This window comes from Eubalaena glacialis, chromosome 11 (assembly GCF_028564815.1).
Source record: "Eubalaena glacialis isolate mEubGla1 chromosome 11, mEubGla1.1.hap2.+ XY, whole genome shotgun sequence".
Classification (NCBI taxonomy): Eukaryota; Metazoa; Chordata; class Mammalia; order Artiodactyla; family Balaenidae; genus Eubalaena; species Eubalaena glacialis.
In genome coordinates this window covers 101,081,047-101,099,792 of record NC_083726.1, presented here as the reverse complement: position 1 = coordinate 101,099,792, position 18,746 = coordinate 101,081,047, and the positions used below count along the sequence as shown (strand labels likewise).

General features: G+C 35.4%; 1 protein-coding gene across 5 annotated transcripts in view; it reads left to right on the top strand.

The window, feature by feature from the left end:
* PLEKHA5 (pleckstrin homology domain containing A5) overlaps positions 1-18,746 on the top strand; it is a 233,205-nt gene that overhangs the window by 137,752 nt on the left and 76,707 nt on the right. For all 5 annotated transcript variants that reach the window (XM_061204775.1, XM_061204774.1, XM_061204773.1 and 2 more), the window contains 4 exons: positions 8,152-8,235; positions 9,709-9,829; positions 12,276-12,380; positions 14,731-14,803. In XM_061204775.1, coding sequence (XP_061060758.1) covers positions 8,152-8,235; positions 9,709-9,829; positions 12,276-12,380; positions 14,731-14,803 — 383 coding nt within the window. The remainder of the gene's footprint in view (positions 1-8,151; positions 8,236-9,708; positions 9,830-12,275; positions 12,381-14,730; positions 14,804-18,746) is intronic.

The window sequence follows — 18,746 nt, the reverse complement described above, 5'->3', positions numbered from 1 at the left end:
ACTTCCAGTGTTAAAATAAGTAAGTCATGGGGGTATAATGTACAGCATAGTGACTATGGTTAATAATACTATTTTGCATATTTGAAAGTTGCTAAGATCTTAAAAGTTATTATCACAGGAAAAAAAATTTTTGTAACTGTATGGTGACCAATGTTAACTATTAACTAGACTTACTGTGATTATTTCACAATATATTGAAATACTGACTCATCTTGTATACCTGAGACTAATATAATGTTATGTGTCAATTAATTTCAAGTTTGAAATTAATTAATTAAAACAATGCAAAGGAAAAAAATTTTTTTCTGAGGATGTAAATAAAACCTCTAGAGTTTCTAAAGTTCAGCTTAAATCACCCTCTTTACCTTCCCAAAGCTTCCCAAAAGAATAACCCGGTAAAGCATTTTCCTCTTTTATCAGGCAGAACAGGAAAATCTGGTTTTGAATATGCTAGTACCTGTATTTTCTTTGAAAACCTGTGTGAGTTGCTTTCTCTAAGAAAAATGAAATGTTTCCTTAGCTAATAGCCTTTCGCTTCTCCTTCTTCCTTGCTATTATAATACAACCTCATTTTATTCACTTTCCTCCCTGTGAGCCACAGACAAAATTGTGAATCTTGAATGGTGTGAGTTCACTTACCATTGATTGAATTAGACGTAGACGGCCTATGTCTGGCTCATGAGAGCCTGGAAAAGGATGGCCGGGGAGCTCTTGGGAAATTTCTTGAAAAGGAATATGTAAGCAGAGACTTCCCTTTCACCTCTGGACTGTGTGGTCTGCATGTGATGTTTGGGACCACAGCAGCCAGTTTGGGACTATGCAGATGCCTAACTAAACAGGGCAAGCCAGTCAGGGTTGCCATATTATGCAGTCATGAATAATATCTCCTTGAAATCTCAAATGTTCTTATTTTAAAATCAGGAATAGCGTCTTTCCATGCTTCGTTCAAAGAATATAATACCATGTGCTGTACTGATTCATTATATGCAACGTTGCTCTAATTTTTCATTTTAATTTTTCAATCTAGTACTCTCAGTACTATATTTATTTTTGAAAAAATCAGACAAATCCTGATGTTTTAAAGAACTTCTTGTGAGGGTATTTTACCTATTTATAAATATCTGATATAAAATTTACATTTACACTCAAAAAAAGTTGCAAAGTTTTGGCCTTATTGTTGGATGACAGGAGTTTTATAACCCGATTTCATTTATCAGTTCATAGTCAGTTGTGTTAAATACTTCATCTTTTACCTTGTGTAGTTTGAAATAACACTCCATTAAGAATGAAACAGTTCCTTCAGTGTTTCTGAAGTCAGTGTTCCTGACTTTTATCATTATACTTAAAAATGTAAACACCATATTAGCAGACACCTTTTTTCCTCTCTTTCTAAACCTGTAATTTTATTGGGGTTTATATTTGAAATGTGCATTTTATGCATCTTTTTAGTGTATGGGGGTTGTTTCCTTAGGGATGTCGTTGGTTGGAATCCTCCCTCGTAAGTCTCCTGCTGACAGCAGACTAGCAGTGTGGACTGAACCAAAAAATGTCTTCCTTCGGCAAGCCTGGAAATGGACACCCATCATCCCTGATCTTCAGAGCGCCGCCCCACAGTCTCAGTTACTCTTCATATAACAGAACCTGCTGCTTCGAGATGATTCTAACCCACTAAATTTTGTTTCCATTAATAGGTTATAGGAGCCATGTAGTTTATCAGCTTATTCCCTTTTGATGTAAAGCTCAGAACTGCTTAAACAGCACACCTTTGCCCAGGTTTTCTGGTACAGTTACTTCCATGATGCATTGTTCACTTCACAAATAAGATCTGAAAAAGAATAAGGGAGTAATGAATTTCTGTTCCATCTCCAGTAGATATGTCATTTTTAATTTGTTTTTTATATAATTTGGTGGAAATATACCATTTTATACACACACTGATTTATTCATCTTAAGATCTTTTAAAACCAAATTATTATTGAATGGAATAGTTCCATAAAGGCTGGAATTAAGCAGGTCTTTCATTTGATTTTCTAGTTTTAGTAAATGATTAAATGTCTAGTAATAAATAGTGAAGAGGGCATAGTGCCAAAGAACAAGCAATTTGCGTTGCAACTTGTCAGTTTCTTGATAACGTTTTCTAAAAATGGCATTGATTCAGTCCTTTGTCTGGGCCTTTGATAGAGCATTATCCTCAGGTTGAGCTATTGAATATGACCAATTTCCGTCAGTCCTGAACTCTCTGGAATAGCAGAAGCCTTTTTTTTTTTTTTTTTTTTTTAAGTGTTGTCTGTCACTATTTAAAAACCTTCTCGAATACTGCCTTAAAAACGTAGCGACTCTTGGGCTTCCCTGGTGGCGCAGTGGTTGAGAATCCGCCTGCCAATGCAGGGGACACGGGTTCGAGCCCTGGTCTGGGAGGATCCCACATGCCGCGGAGCGGCTGGGCCCGTGAGCCACAACGACTGAGCCTGCGCGTCTGGAGCCTGTGCTCCGCAACAAGAGAGGCCGCGACGGTGAGGGGCCCGCGCACCGCGATGAAGAGTGGCCCCCGCTCGCCGCAACTAGAGAAAGCCCTCGCACAGAAACGAAGACCCAACACAGCCATAAATAAATAAAAATAAAATAAATTTAAAAAAATTAAAAAAACAAAACAAAACAAAAAAAAAACATAGCTACTCTTGCTCTGGAACTTTTATATTAGAATTACTTTTCTCCTCTATTTTTTGTTTTTGGACATATTAGGGGTATCTTGACCAGAAGCATGAAAGCCAAGAGAGATCACAACTTTATTCTATTACAATAAATACTGAGTAGTGGGGTAACGTGAGTTTTTTAACAGTTTTGGGGGTACGTGTTAATATGAACTGTTACAGTTTAAACAGGTGACTGAACAGTAGTCTGATGACAACAACATATGCTCAAAGTCCTGTAGTTCATAACAAAAATAAATAACAGTTATCGAGGACCTGTCTGTTCCAGGCCATGTTTATACTCTTTACTCTTAACATCCCCACTAGAAAGTAAGTTCCATGAGGGCAGTGATTTTTACGTTTTATTCACTGCCATCCCCAGGTGCCCAGAACAGCTCTGAACAAATAAAGTAACAACCTGTGACATAGCTACTGTTACCTAATTGAGGCAGTTGAGGCGTGGACAGGTACAGTAACTTGCCTAAGGTCACCTAGCTAGTGAGAGGAAGATGCTGGGATTCACACCTAAGTAGTCTGATTCATGGACCAGTGGTCTCAATGGCTGCTCCTGTCGTCTCTAGAGAAGAACAGGAACGCGAAGAAATAATAAATGTGGCTTATTTGGTAGAGTTCGTTGTTAGAGGGCTACGATGGTCTGATGCAGGGGTTATCAACCTCAGCACTGTTGATATTTGGGGCTGGATACTTCTTTCATGTGGAAAACTTTCCCGCACATTGTAAGATGTTGAGCAGCACCCTGGCCTCTACCCACTACATACCAGCCCCAGTTGTAACCTTCAGAAATATTACCAGGCAATGGATGGACAACAAGCTCCTACTGTATAGCACAGGGGACTATATTCAATGTCCTAGGGTAAACCATAATGGAAAAGACTATAAACAAGAATGTATATCTATGCATAACTAAGTCGATTTGCTGTATAGCAGAAATTAACACAACGTTGTAAATCGACTGTACTTCGATAATGTATATATTACCAGACATTTCCAAATGTCCCCTGGGAGATAAAAATCATTCCCAGTTGAAAACCACTGGTCTAAACCTACACATTAAACCATCACAGACAGAAGAAGTCTGGAAGTAAGAGTTAGGTGGAGGCGAATACTTGATCTCGTATTTAGAAAAGTTTGGAACTCTTCCTATGCCACAATGAGTCAGAAAGAAGGGAATTAGTTTGTTCTGTGACCATAAGGGTATTTTATATCAAGACCTGAATTTTATCCCTTCTTTATAAGGATTCCTCTAGAAGCACAAATTTATATAAAACCATATCTTTTCAGTTTTTCCCTTTCGGTCATGAAGAGCATAAAATCTCTGGCAACGATTTTTAAAGTAACACCTTGTCTAGTAAAGCTTCAAATGCATTTTTAGTAGCACAGAGGTATGTTAGTTCATAATTTAGTAGTACAGTCACTTTTGCTGTAACACGGCACGTGTCTTCCTAAAAATCTCCTCTCTGTGCAAAATTGGACAATGAAAGCATGGGGCTTTTGTGGAAAATGGGTTTAGGGGCACAGCACTAAAAAACCTCATTAGTAACACATAAAAGTAAAGATAGGAACCTAATGAAAGTGGTAGCACAGTTTCACACATATTAAGTGCTTAGAAAATACAAAAATACTACATATACCCTCTGCGTTGAGAAAGCCCTGCAGTTTGCTTGTGGAAATGGAATTGGAAGGGTTTCAGCTTGTGAATTATTGGGAACTGTTGGAAGTAGGGAGTTGTGAAATTAGACAGAGTTGTATCACTGCATGTGGATGGGTGTGTTTCATAAAACAGGCAATGAACTGAAGTAGCTGGTGGACGCTTGAGGGTGTGCAGGTGTGTGATTTGTGTGCTCCTAGGGGCTGCATCAGCAAGGTGCGGTTTCTGCACTCACCTAGACTTTCTCATGGACGGGATCATGCATAAACAAATGCAGGATTTATGTGACACTCACATTGTTCCTTAATATATGAATTGAATTGGAACACACTTCTACATGAATGTTATAGGAAAACGTATGGTACTCTTGATCTGAATTTTGAGGCCCTTCAAAGGAGGAGGAAAAAAAAAAAACCTTTGGACTGCAAAAAGGATGGCGAGTGTAGGATGAAAAGATACACTTTGTAAATAATGCTGGGGACAAGCTGGTAGAATTGAAGGCTGGAATCTTGTCTTCCCTGCCCCCTCGTGGCCCTAAGCAGTCACTCCTCTTTTGCACCAAGCAGTCACTCCTCTTTTGCACTTAAGGAAGGTGGTCATGACATGATACCTCGGCCAGCCACCTCCCACAGTGCCCAGTTGCTGTGTGTATTAAAGAACTCATGTATTATGCACTAAAAGAATTCTGTGCATTAACAGAGATAGCTTTTTCCTTATGTTTTCAAAGGTTCATTTGGATTTCATTTACATTGCTGTCATTTATTGGCACTCAGTATGCTTTTAACTCATATTTTTAGTTTCTGTGAGTAATTTAGAAATTATGTTTATCCTTTACCATTACAGTACTTAAAAATGCAACATTAGTATAAAAATGAAGTGTAAATGCCAACATAATAAGAAATGGTTTTGAAATTTAAAAATGTGTATAAAATAGATTTGCACAAGAGCAGTGAGAATTGACAATCCTATCAGGTAGTGGAAATTATGACGTTTAAACAGTTAAGACTGGAATTTGGTTTGGCTGATATTTTGGTTTGTCATACTCTTAATTTATTTTAATTCATTTTTAACAAAATGATTAGAAAACATTACTCTGATTTTTTATTTGCTAAGTATGTTGTTTTATGGGAGATGACAATTTTGTAACTAAACTAATTGCCTATAAAATCTCAATCTTCTGAATTTGGATTTTATAGAAACCTAGTAATCTTGAATGACTATAATTTAAAATATAAGTCAGAACAAATGAATAAACATTTCAGAGGACTTCTGTGTTTACTTTATATTACAATTAAGTGTACGTAGTAGGAAAGATTATTTCTTTCGTTAAAGAACAGCAAAAGACTTTCATGTTAGAGTATCCTTCTGAATAAATGAATTTTTATGTCAATTTAATATCATAACATTAAAAGAAAACACATTGGGTACTTTGGAAAAGTAAAGGAACATAAATATGTTCATTTTTCATATTGGTTTTAGTCACTGAACTTTTAACTAAGATGGAATGCTAAGATTTTTATTTAGTTAGTTTTACTTCAAGACATTGTGATCTTAAAAAAGTACTTGGACAATAAAAATGTCAATTTCATTGAAATAGCATCCACCTTTGGGGAAAAGAATGTTTGTGCTCCTTTTTGACTGTTCTTTATTTTAATGTCTCCATTGCCCTGTTTCCTTGTCTAATGGGTACTCAAGTCTACTGTTCCAGAGGTCAAAGGAATCTCTTATCCCAGTAACCATTGCAGGGCCGTGTTGTTATAATTTACAGCTTCTAGAATATTAGGATTAGAGTCTGCTATATTCCTTCTAGACAAGATGACATATCATAGGAAAATAATACAATAGGGGGTTATTTGTTTTATTTTTGCAATATTGGTTTTTATAAAAAGAATTTGTATATTTCTGTTCTATCTTCCACTCAACCAACTCCAGCTTTTTAATGCTCCTCCCCAAGAAGACACTTTAAAGAAAAAAGATGCTATCCTCCAGTTTTCATTATTAAGGTGTCTAATCTCTATCGCAAATTTACTCCCCTTCTCCCCCACAGTGTTTTATTCTGTTAAAACATGAGAATTTACATACCTTGACACATTTGTGGTATTCATCACATTTGGGTACTTCATCTTTTTCCACTTATCTCCAGAGGCTATACTTTCTTAGTTATTCTGTTATCAATTGATTGCTTATTACATAAACTGATATCCCATTATGAGACTTTAGGATTCCACTATTGTACTTTTTTTTAATTTGAATTTTATTTTATTTATTACTATTGTACTTTTTTAAATCAACAGTTAAAATAAAGTCACTTGCATACTTTTTATGTAGTGAAAATATCACCACAAATAAATATCTAAATCCACCACCTCTTAACACCTATTGAATGTGTTTTGTAAAAAGAAAAAACCACCGCCAAAGGCTGATAATTTATTAGTCTTGTAAACACCAGTTGGTGTAATAAGTACCAATTAACTAAAGGAATAACAGAAACACATTATATTCCACCAATCATTCTGTTGTCACAATAGTCAATATATAATTTTTTTTAACTGTATACCTTTTCTTTTATACGGTTTTAGTTTTATTTAATAAAATTTCTAGTACTTGAGTAACCAATAAAAATAATATTAGTGAAAGTTCAGATTTGGAAAAGGAACTTAAGTGTTTGAAGTTTGCCAGAAAGTTTGTGGCTTGTGGTTATAAATGTCCTACAATACAGATCACATGTAATAATCTTTTAAGATTAACAAAGCAGTATTCAGTACAACATCTTGACAATTTTCTCCATAATGAAAGTAAGTTTTCTAAGATCTAGCACACCAATGATTGATCTTCCTTACAGGTCGCTTTGTGGTATGTTACTAAACGGGAAAAAAATATTTGTTTACAAATGATGTATATTTTTTTAGTATATCAATGTAAATTGCATATTATTTTGGGCATCTGTTATTTTTGGCTTAGATAAATAGTTTGGGATTTTTCTCCTCTCATTTCTAGAAAACAATAGGAAGCCTCATTCTATCATTTGACCTAGAAAGAATAGTATTTCTTAGGCAAAGGTCTTATTCTCCAAAAAATAGTCACTCTTTAATCAAACCAGATTTTTTTTCAGCAAACATAATAAGTAGATTTTTCTTTGCTTGTGTTGTTGTTTGTACATTTCATTTAAGATTTTTGTTTTCTCCTTCAGATTCCATTTTTCTATAGCATACTTCAGGTATCATAAAAATCAATCCCATTACATTATTTATGTAAAGATTCCTTTGTGAAACCAAAACGCCATAAATTATTGCTCTTCCAGTGGTACTATGTTTTAATGTGCCGGTGCCCATCTGGTAGTACTGTTAGATTTATTTTTCCATATATGAATTTGGCATTAGGTTTCTGTAATGTACCTAGATTGGGATACAAAATAATGAAGGTAGGTGGATACTCATACTTTTCTGTGGCCCACCTGTCACGTAAGATGCAATGATTGTGGAGTCAGATGAACTTACTTTTGTTTATACAATAGAAGAACAAATTGCGGTCATACTGGGTGTGGGCATGGGGTTGGGAGTGGTGAGTCTAGCTGTACTGTAAAACTGTAAGTAACATTTACACACACGTGTACACACAGTAGATAGTAGAAAAGGTTATGTAGGAGTATCAGCACCTGGGGGTTTAAATTGCATCTCCTTTATTCACTAACTTTAATGTTGCTATAAAGAAATGGCTATTTTGCTACCAGGATATTTTTTTAAAGTTTGTGGTAATAGCACGTACATTTTCTCTTATTCTGTTTTCTTCCAGCCATAATGAAAGGAAAGTGACCTGTAAACATCCAGTCACAGGACAGCCATCACAGGACAATTGTATTTTTGTAGTGAATGAACAGTAAGTAAAGCGTTTCATGGAATGCCTCTGTTCAAAATGGGGTTAGTCTAAGTGTCCATCGACAGATGAATGGATAAAGAAGATGTAGCACATGTATACAATGGAATATTACTCAGCCATAAAAAGAAACGAAATTGAGTTATTTGTAGTGAGGTGGATGGACCTAGAGTCTGTCATACAGAATGAAGTAAGTCAGAAAGAGAAAAACAAATACCGTATGCTAACACATAAATATGGAATCTAAAAAAAAAAAAAAGGTTCTGAAGAACCTAGGGGCAGGACAGGAATAAAGATGCAGACGTGGAGAATGGACTTGAGGACATGGGGAAGGGGAAGGGTAAGCTGGGACGAAGTGAGAGAGTGGCATGGACATATATACACTACCAAATGTAAAATAGATAGCTAGTGGGAAGCAGCCACATAGCACAGGGAGATCAGCTCGGTGCTTTGTGACCACCTAGAGGGGTGGGATAGGGAGGGTGGGAGGGAGACGCAAGAGGGAGGACATATGGGGATGTATGTATATGTAGAGCTGATTCACTTTGTTGTACAGCGGAAACTAACACACCATTGTAAAGCAATTATACTCCAATAAAGATGTTTAAAAAAAATGGGGTTAGCATTGAAATTGCTGTTATCCATACTTAATACAGTACGATTTAACAGTTTTCTTATCTGGACATTTGCAGTCAAGTATAATAACAGAATGCCGTCTGTTTACTATGTATGGTATAGAAACGTGACTTAAAACTTTTTTTCATGAGGAATGTAATTCCAGAAGCTGTTTTTACAATAGCTCAGACACAGTAAACTCAAGAGCGCAGGATGCAAGGTCAGGGAAACTGTAAACTTGGTCAAATTCTTAAACTAATTTGAGCTTAGTTTTCTCATCCTTAAATCAGAGGCAGTGGTGATTACCATTTCTAAGGATTTTTATAAGCATCAAATGAAATATGTGTGAAAATAGTTTATAAACTATAAGTTTGTTCACAAAAATTAGTTATTGGTATCATTGTTGTTGTTTTCTTTTCTTTTCTTTTTTTTTTTTTTTTTTTGGCCTTGCCCCGTGGCTTGCGGGATCTCAGTTCCCCAACCAGGGATCGAACCCGCGCCCTCAGCAGTGAAAGCACAGAGTCCTAACTACTGGACTGCCACGGAATTCCCTATCATTGTTACTGTTTTCAATATTAGAATCGCTAATCTTGTAATTAAATTTTTAATGTTCCAGTTACATGACCAAGTAGCATATCTGTATTAAGGCTTATTAAAATAAACATGATATTAAGTTGTGCTTAATTATTTTTAAAGTAGTTATAAATATTAAGCTCCAACTCTAGAGCTTATTAAGCTCTAACCAGTACCCAGCTGTTTTGAAAAAGTCAGACACCGGCATTGTTAACTCCAGGGAAATGTTATTGTAAAGTAGTTTATATAAACAGCAAGTTCTAGCGTTCTGGCATATTATATTTTCAGGACTGTTGCAACCATGACATCTGACGAAAAGAAGGAACGACCTATAAGTATGATAAATGAAGCTTCTAACTATAACACGACTTCAGACTATGCAGTGCATCCAGTGAGCCCTGTAGGCAGAGTAAGTTATTTTGCTTACTGTTAATTATTGATGACTGGTATAATTGGTAATATCTATTACTGTTACTCTTAATGGACTTAGAATTTTAGAATAATCATTTCATTTTTATTATTACGTGAACCTAATTACGTTCGAGGTAATTGACATAAGAAGCAGTGGCTTAGAATATAAAGTAGTAAGCTTGTATTTTAAAAATTTAATGACTTATATTTTTTAAATATTGTAGAGTTCAGATTTGGAATAATTTTACAAATGTAATGGATGTTTGTGTGAGAAAATGGCAGTTTATTGAATCAACTTAAGTTTTAATGGTGAAGATTAATATAATGGCCTAGAACTCCCATTTTCTGACTATTAAGTATGCCTAGAATAATATATATTCTATCATATTATACTGTTTTTTTAAAATGTAAAATCTTTTACTGCTAAAGGGAAACCCATCAAGCCACTGTGCTTGATGACTGACGTGTTTAGAACCCATGATGTGAAAAGTGCCATAGCCACATGGAAACAGAAATGGGTGGTTTTTCTTTGTAATCAGAAACAAAAATGTTAATTGTTTAATCTCTAATCCCAGAGTTGTGTGTCTATAAAAGTTTGTAGTTATTGCTTCTTGTACTTTAAACCATAACGTTAACGTTTTAAATTTAGAATCTTAATATTAAAATGTCTTCAAACTCGTGGAAAACCTGCTGCTAAATCTGAATAAATAGTTGCTGTAACGTTAATGCTCAGATCCTAAGTTAAGGATAGCAAGAAAATCAAGGGATGATAAAAAGAATTTTCTTTATTTAGAACATAATTGTGTATTTTATAATAGTAAAACAATTGTAATAGTAAATTATGGTTATGTAAAGAAATGGGTAATAGACAATTATCTATTTTAAATGCCTGTTAAGGTTTTTTAAATGAAATATTGTAGAATATTACAAGTAAATATAAATTTTCAAATAATGTAAATTATTTCTAATTCTTGTATGACATAAAACACTAGCAGGATAACTCCGCATTATAATGCTTGTAAATTTATACTAATTAAAATCTAGAAAAATGACTTACCAGTTGAGGGCCAGTAAGTCATTGTCTGGAAAGAAGTTTGGAGCCGTGCCTCACACTTTACACCCAAAATTTTCCAGATGGATCAGGTGTTAAAGCGGTAAAAACAAAACTCTAAAAGCAGTACAGAAAACAATGGAAGTTTTTTTTAAATAAACTCAGAATGCAGATGGGCTGTCTAAAATATGACATAAATCCCAGAAGTCAAAATAGAAAATGAGAAATTCAACCACAGAAAACTATCATGCATGCATAATATCGGTAATTCATATGATAATTAAAGAAGTATACTGAAGAGTAGGTATTATGTATGCAGTTATTTGAGGGAAAAAAAAAGAGATATTCCATAACTATGAAAGCAGTTATTCAGATGGATAGACACATATATACACAGTGGTATCAGTCGCCTCACAGGGTTGTGTTTGGGTTGTTTGGGTGCTGGGGTCCAGAGGTGAGAAGTAGACTGGTCCTTTTGTATCTTTTTGTACCATTTGAGATTTATACTGTGTTTAAGCATTATCTATTCAAAAGTAAATTAAAATGTATCCCCCAAAAATGGTTGATATTGGGCCTTAAAATTCTATTATGTACTAATACAAGCCTCATAAAAGGAGATTCTAATGTAATGTACTAGATTTCCAAAGATTCTAGATAAGTTGAAAAATAAGAGATAAATTGATATTACTTACCTTCATAGAGAAATTCAAATTCAGCTTCTTTGTCTTTATGTTTGTTGGTTACCGCTATCATTCCCACCAAGATAAAATGTTCGCAATAAACACAGCAGTATTTTAAAAGATTATGTGTACTTTTAAGAATATGGTAAACACCATCTGTCTGGTATTATCCACGTTCAGCGTTTGTCCGTAAAGAAGAAAACATTACATGACGTTAAGCAGATCCTTCCAGTCTTGTTTTGACTTGATGTGATACGTTTGTTTCTATTTTATCTGTTAGATTTGCTCTTGTGACATGGCACTGTTAACTTTAATTGGAGCAACATGATTCAATGCAGATATAAATCAAAAAGTGCTGTCATTTGGTTTATTCTCTGAAATGTGTTAATATTATTTTTACTCAAGGTTCCTTCTGTTTAGCAGGTAGTGCCACACACTGTGCCTTTTTAAAAATTGTACACGCAGATTTTAAAGGAGAGAGATTTGTGATCCTTCTGTAATATCCTAGAGGAGGAAAAGTCTTTGTGCAGAATTCTTACATTTGAAACAACTAAGACACAAAAGTGGAATTGCAGTAATTCATCTGAAAAGATTAAATCCTGGAAGTTTCAGAGAAATCTGAAAAGAGATTAAAATTATGACGATGAAAAATAAACTCAATATCTAGGCATTAATACTACATTTTCTGTTGGGCTCTTTTTTTTTTTCCTTAGACTTCACGGGCTTCAAAAAAAGTTCATAATTTTGGAAAGAGATCAAATTCAATTAAAAGGAATCCTAATGCACCTGTGGTCAGACGAGGTTGGCTTTATAAACAGGTATTTTTTTTTTTTTTTTTTTCCTATTTGATGTGAAAAAAGGACAGAATCAAAAGGGACCTTTTCTGCCAAAGGCACATAAGACAATTGTATAGAGTGGAGAAAGAACTGTAGAGTTGGTCATCCAGCTTCTTCACTTCTTGTTACCAGGGAGAGAGTTAGGGGAACAATGGAGAAAGAAGAAGTAATGGATGTTACTTAGAGATATTGTGGGTGGGGGTGGGCAGGTATTTCTAAAGTTGAAATTAAATATATGCTGCCTGAAAATGTTAGGAACAGCATGCTAATATTATCTAGGCAGAAATATTTTTTAAATGGAAAAAAACACAGAGGTATTGTACATTTTTCTATCCTATAAAAATCATTCAAGAAATGTAGAATTATGTACTTCTCTGCTTTAATTTATAGAGAAATCTGATCGTAAGTTGAGATTTTTCTGATATTTTCAGATTTTTGCTTCTGTGCTCTCAAGACCACTCTCTAAGTGTCTGTACTGTTTTTTCTTTTTTTTGTTTGTTTGATCAAGCATGGGTCACTCAGATACCCTGATAAGTTGGGGTTTGTATCGTTCCATTATCTGGGAAACCTGGTAACTAAGCTATTTTGGAACGTTGTTGTACGTTTTGGAATTAGTAGGGATACATGTACGTTGGACTTGGTGACATCTATTTGGATTGCTCAGAGGCTTTTGTTTTCTTTTTCACTTTCTGGTTTGCAGCTGGGTTTCAGATAAATGAACTCCAGATAACTGAGATAACTCGGCATTCAAGACCTTTATCTTTCTTTGTCCTGTCTCTCTGATTCTACATGTATACAGATGATGCAGAGCAAGTTAAATATTAGTTCACTGATAGTGCTAATTTATTCTGTCAAATATTGCTAATTGCTTTCAGATGGCCTAATAATTATATTCATTATAATTCATAATGACTTTGTTACGAAACATTCATTAGACCTTGTTCTGTCTGAAAGTTGTGTGGCAACTAAACTACTGTATTGGCAGAAGACCCACTTAAAATCCAGAGAATTCCCATTCAGATTAGTTTCGCCAATTTCTTACTGAGTTGATTGGGTATGTAACTTGGATACCAACTTTTCATTTTTACTTAAAGATCATTTACTATATTTTAACCATCTGACATTTAAACTTATCCAAGCTAGAAGATTTTTTTTAACTAGACTTTCTAATGAGTCCAAATTCTATTGAAATAGCTCCATGTGATATTGAGCATTATAGAGGATATAGGATTCCTTATTTTAAATGATTGCTGTTCTTATTTCTTGATCCCTTGGTTAATTTAGTATTGCCAAAGCGTTACCAACCAGTTTCTCTACCATGAGTGTTTATTTTGTAATAGGTGTGTGACTTACAGAGAATATTTGTTTGTAGAGCCGCTTAAAGATCTAAACTTTAATTATCTGTACTAAAGAGATAATTAATTAGGAGATTGAAAATACCATGTAATTTGGGAGGGCGGGGGACAGCTTTCCTTAGTGTAGCTGTCAATTTTAAGGACAGATCTCTTACTTGAGGAGATTTTTACCCATATAATTTCTTCAGTTCTAAAGACATTTTTAGATGATAGTCACAACTAGAAGTAAATTAAGAAATATAAATCAATGCACATACAAACTGACCTCTTTTTTGCCTTTGTGTGTGTGTGTGTGTCTGGGTCTGTGTTTCGTTTTCTCTTGTGGTTTTGCTGTAGTGCATGTGGGAAGGTAATTTTCATTGAAATTGTGATTTTGTTTGAGCTTGGCATTTTTATTACCTAAATAACTTAGAAAAAGCTGCCAAGTAGGTACTTTTTTCTGCTGGATAAGCAAAACCCAAGCTGTTCATGTAAGAAGAAAAAAATGTTTATGAAATGTGTTTATATGCTAAGGTTCCTTTATTCACAGTCATTTAAAATCACATTACCTTTGGAATAATTTCAAATCACATACTTTTCTTCTTGTTGAAGATTAACATATTTATTAAATCTGGTTTACCAGAATGCACACACTGCTGCACAGTTACATTATTCTCGTGCTAGCAGACGTGTTCAATAGAGTGGATTTCAAATTGCTTGCAGATATGAAACCAAATCACATTACTTCAACAGAATTCCTTTTACATGACAGTATTACTCTTCAAAGACCAGTATACTTGGGAATATCTTAATATGATACAAGTCCCTAGAAAACTAACCCCAAATTTTGCTTAGCATTTTAGTTAGATTTCTGTATAGCCTATGTCAAACACACCTTGTTTTAAAAAGCTTATTTTAAACAAATAAGAAAACCAGAAATGAGTTTTAATTTTCTGAAATGAAAAAAAAAAATCCTTTAATATGCTGATCTAATGCAGGACAGTACTGGCATGAAGCTATGGAAGAAACGCTGGTTCGTGCTTTCTGACCTTTGCCTCTTTTATTATAGAGGTGAGTTTACCGTAAACAATAGAATGTATGTTAAGTATCAGATACTCTTTTAAAGAAAAAACATTACAAATCTTTTTGCTATTTTATTATCAACAAATAGTATCAAGAAAATCTTTTCTTTATTGACATATAATTCTGAGTAATTCTGAGTAAGGCGGGACAGAAGGCAATATTGTGCTTCAAGCAGATTGGTCTTAGTTTTGGTCCAGTTTCTGTAATGTGATTGTGCTGAACTGATTTGTTTTGTGTGAAGAATATGTGAGTATTCACTCTATAATGTTATCCTTGAATTCAGTGCCTAATAGATGAAAAACGTTAATTTGATGTTTGATTTTTTACTTGTCAGTTTTGTCAGATCTAGCCGTCAGTCCGTTAGAGATCCCATTCTCCCCAGCAAATGATTTTAGAGCATTAGATTAGAGACTGCTATGATGTACTAGCAAATAAGAAAAATAACATAGAATGTATTTATTATGATCCCTTCCAGCCCTCCCCCCACACACACACACCTTTTTTTAAAACAAAAAGACCTCCATGAAACATTGAGAAAGTTACAGAAGGGATACAAACCATGCTATTAATGTTGGTGGAGAAGAAATAAAGGTATTATTAAAGGCAGTCTTCATTTCTGTCTCTCTCTCTAATTTTTTTTTCTTTTTTAAATATTTATTTATTTATTTATTTTGGGGCATGGCGGGTCTTAGTTGTGGCTTGCAGAATTTTTCCTTGCGGCACACGGGCTCTTTGTTGTGGCGCGTGGCCTTCTCTCTTGTTGTGGCTCAGGGGCTCCAGAGCGCATGGGGACTCTGTAGCACGTGGGCTCTGTAGTTGCGGCACGCGGGCTCAGTAGCCCGGCAGCACGTGGGATCTTAGTTCCCTGACCAGGGATCGCATCCCCTGCGTTGGAAGGCGGATTCTTTACCACTGGACCACCAGGGAAGTCCGTCTTTTTTTCTTCTTCTTCTTCTTCTTCTTCTTCTAATGTTTTCTGGTTAATAAGTTGTTGATTAATAACAATTTTAAGTCAGAGTCTAGAGAAGTCTCTGATCATGTGCCATGTGGATCTGTTAGATACCACAAAGTTGGTACAAACAGAGAAAGGGGTGCATAGGCTGTGCTCTCCCTAGAAATCTGCTTCAGCTACAATATAAAATCGTGAACCTGGACAACCATTTCTTCTTCCCTAAAGTCTGGTTGGAAACAGTCACTAAAGAATTAGATTGTCAGTGCATGATTACTCATTTATATACCACAGAATACAATAGAATTTTAGAACCTATTAGCAGTTTTAAAATTTACTTTGTGATTGTCCAGAAAAAGGTGTGACAAAATTCTGTGGTCATCTATCAAAACAACATGTGCATATTGACCTTCAGATTTAGAAATTACTAGAATTGTATTCATCTTTTTTCCCCCACTGAATACTGTGGTTGAGAAGTACTGCTGAGTCAGAATTAACCAGACCTATAAAATTTCATTTTGTCATAGGGATGTTGGTCAGGCCGCAATTGTGGTATTATCTTTAGTTAAATGCCAGACTTACTCTACAATTTTCCTTAAAGGTTTTCCCAGTCTTGCAGAAAGTCAGGATTTGTAACTCATACATTATTCCTAAGCTTATAATTTGTACTTTTCTCCCTTTTTCAGTATGTTTTATAGACTATTTAGAACTTTAAATAAGAACAAGAAAGTGTTTGTTGCTTCTCATATAAAAATTTCTTAGTGTTAATTTGCAACAAAAAGTGCACTGAGTTCCTTGTCTTTTGCTGTTATTATTGCCCGTGGAAAGGTGCTTGCTACTTGTCACCTTTATTAAAATAGAAAAACTTTTAACCTAATTTGAAAGAAGTAAAGGTGAATTCAGAAGCCATGTTGAGTATGAGATTCCATATTATTATTAACCATATGCATTTTACATTCAGTGTATTTATTAATTTTAGTACAGTTCCCCAGACAGGAGGAATGTAAAAAAGAAGAAGATATAGAAAGGAAAGAAATAACATTTAACTCACTTCCATTCTTCAGATGGTTGGAAAGAAGCATATAATACTATACTCTCACTATTTTATCAATAGGAAATGTCAGATTTTAAATAAAAACTATCAGATTTTAGTGAGATGATCATAATAGCTTGCAATTTTTGGAGCGTTTACTATATGCTAAGCACATAACATTATGATCTTGTCCATCTCTTCCTCACAGCCACCTGATAAGGTGGCAAATCTTATTATGCCCATTCACACGAGAGGAAACTAAGGGCAGCAAGGTCCAATTGCTGGCCTGTCTCCCCTAGCAAGTCTCAGAGCCAGGATCTGCACCCAGACACTTCTCCTAAACACCCAGATCTCGTCTTCTCTCTCTCTCTCTTTTTTTTTTTTGGCCACGCTGCACAGCTTGTGGGATCTTAGTAGTTCCCCGACCAGGGATCGAACCCTGGCCCACGACAGTGAAAGCGTGGAGCCCTAACCACCGGACCACCAGGGAATTCCCAATTTCATCTTCTCTTGTACCCTGAATACAGTGACCCCATTCATTTCTTCCGTATCTCTCAAAGCATTTAATATACTAACGTACAGAATGTGCTGTCAGAATTTTTTGACAGGTCAGTCTGTGTTTTACGGATATGGGAAATAATACAGGGGGAGAATAAGAGCTTTGCTGTTTTTTTTGCAATAGGATAGCATCCAATACCAGATGGAAGCCCAGGTTCTCACTGTTCTTTACAATATACCAGGCATATCGTGAACACTGTGATAAAGCACTGAAATTGCTCTTTTCTATAGTCAGTCTGTTGATGAAATTTACCATGGGGCGCAATTCACTCAACGAATGTTTACTGAGCAGGACCTGCTTCGTTCCAGGTATTTTCAAAATAGCAGTGAAAGAAAGCTTCCATGAAGCTTGTCATCTAGAGAGGTCAGGGAGACAGTAGATAAACTCAGGTAAATAAACAAGACCATGGTAAGTGTTTTTAGGAAAATAAGGTCATGGTATGAAAGAAGGGCATGGGGCAAGGGCCTCTTTGGATCAGGGCTCTGAGCCGACGTTTTAGGTAGCAAGATCCCGACAAGAAGGAGCCAGAGTGAGCAGAGTTTTCAGGCAGGGGGAGCAGTAGTGCAAAGGCTCTATGGTAGGAAAGTGTTTGGGATGTTGAAGGAGCAGAAAGAAACCAGTGTACCAAGCAGGGAGGTTAGCAGTAGGGAAAGAGATGGATGGGAGATTGCACCAGTTTTGGATTCTCTTGGAGTTTAGGTTCTGCGCAAGATACCATAAGGAAACAGTTGTGTATTTTTAAGCATAAGAGTGATATGCTTTTGATTTACATTTCAAAAAGCTCACTCAAGCTGCTGTTAGAGAATGAGTTATAAAGGGGAAGGAAGGAAACAAGAGTTGGGAGTTACTGTGTAGAAATGATGATGGCTTTAGACTAGGGTGGTAGCTAACAGGGAGCTCTTTTGATGCACCAGACATCTCATTAGGTGGTAGGATGCAGAAATTAACAATATAAACCCCTCTCCTTATGGAACTCAGATTAGCTGAAGGAGTCTGAGAAAAAATGTCATAGTATTCAGTTGTGTTGATGAGTGTTGACCAGGCCTGTACAAGGAAGGGATTAGGAAAGAAGGGTGATCCTGACAAAGGACTTAGCATGTACAAAGCATGAGTGAGCATGGCATATTTGTAAAATTACATATAGGACTTAAGGAATGAAGGTTATGTCTGAAGACCTAGCAAGAGTAAAGGCCAAAAAGTAGATCAAGGCACAAAAGGCATTTGTTTGTTATTCTAATGAATTTAAACTCCTGTCTTGAATACAAAAATAGTATCAAGATCAAGTGTACATTTTAGAAAAATCACCGTAGCACTTGAACTAGAAGCCAAGAGACCAGTTAGCAAAATACTGAAGTATTCTGGTGAGGAATGATAATGAGTAACAATATTC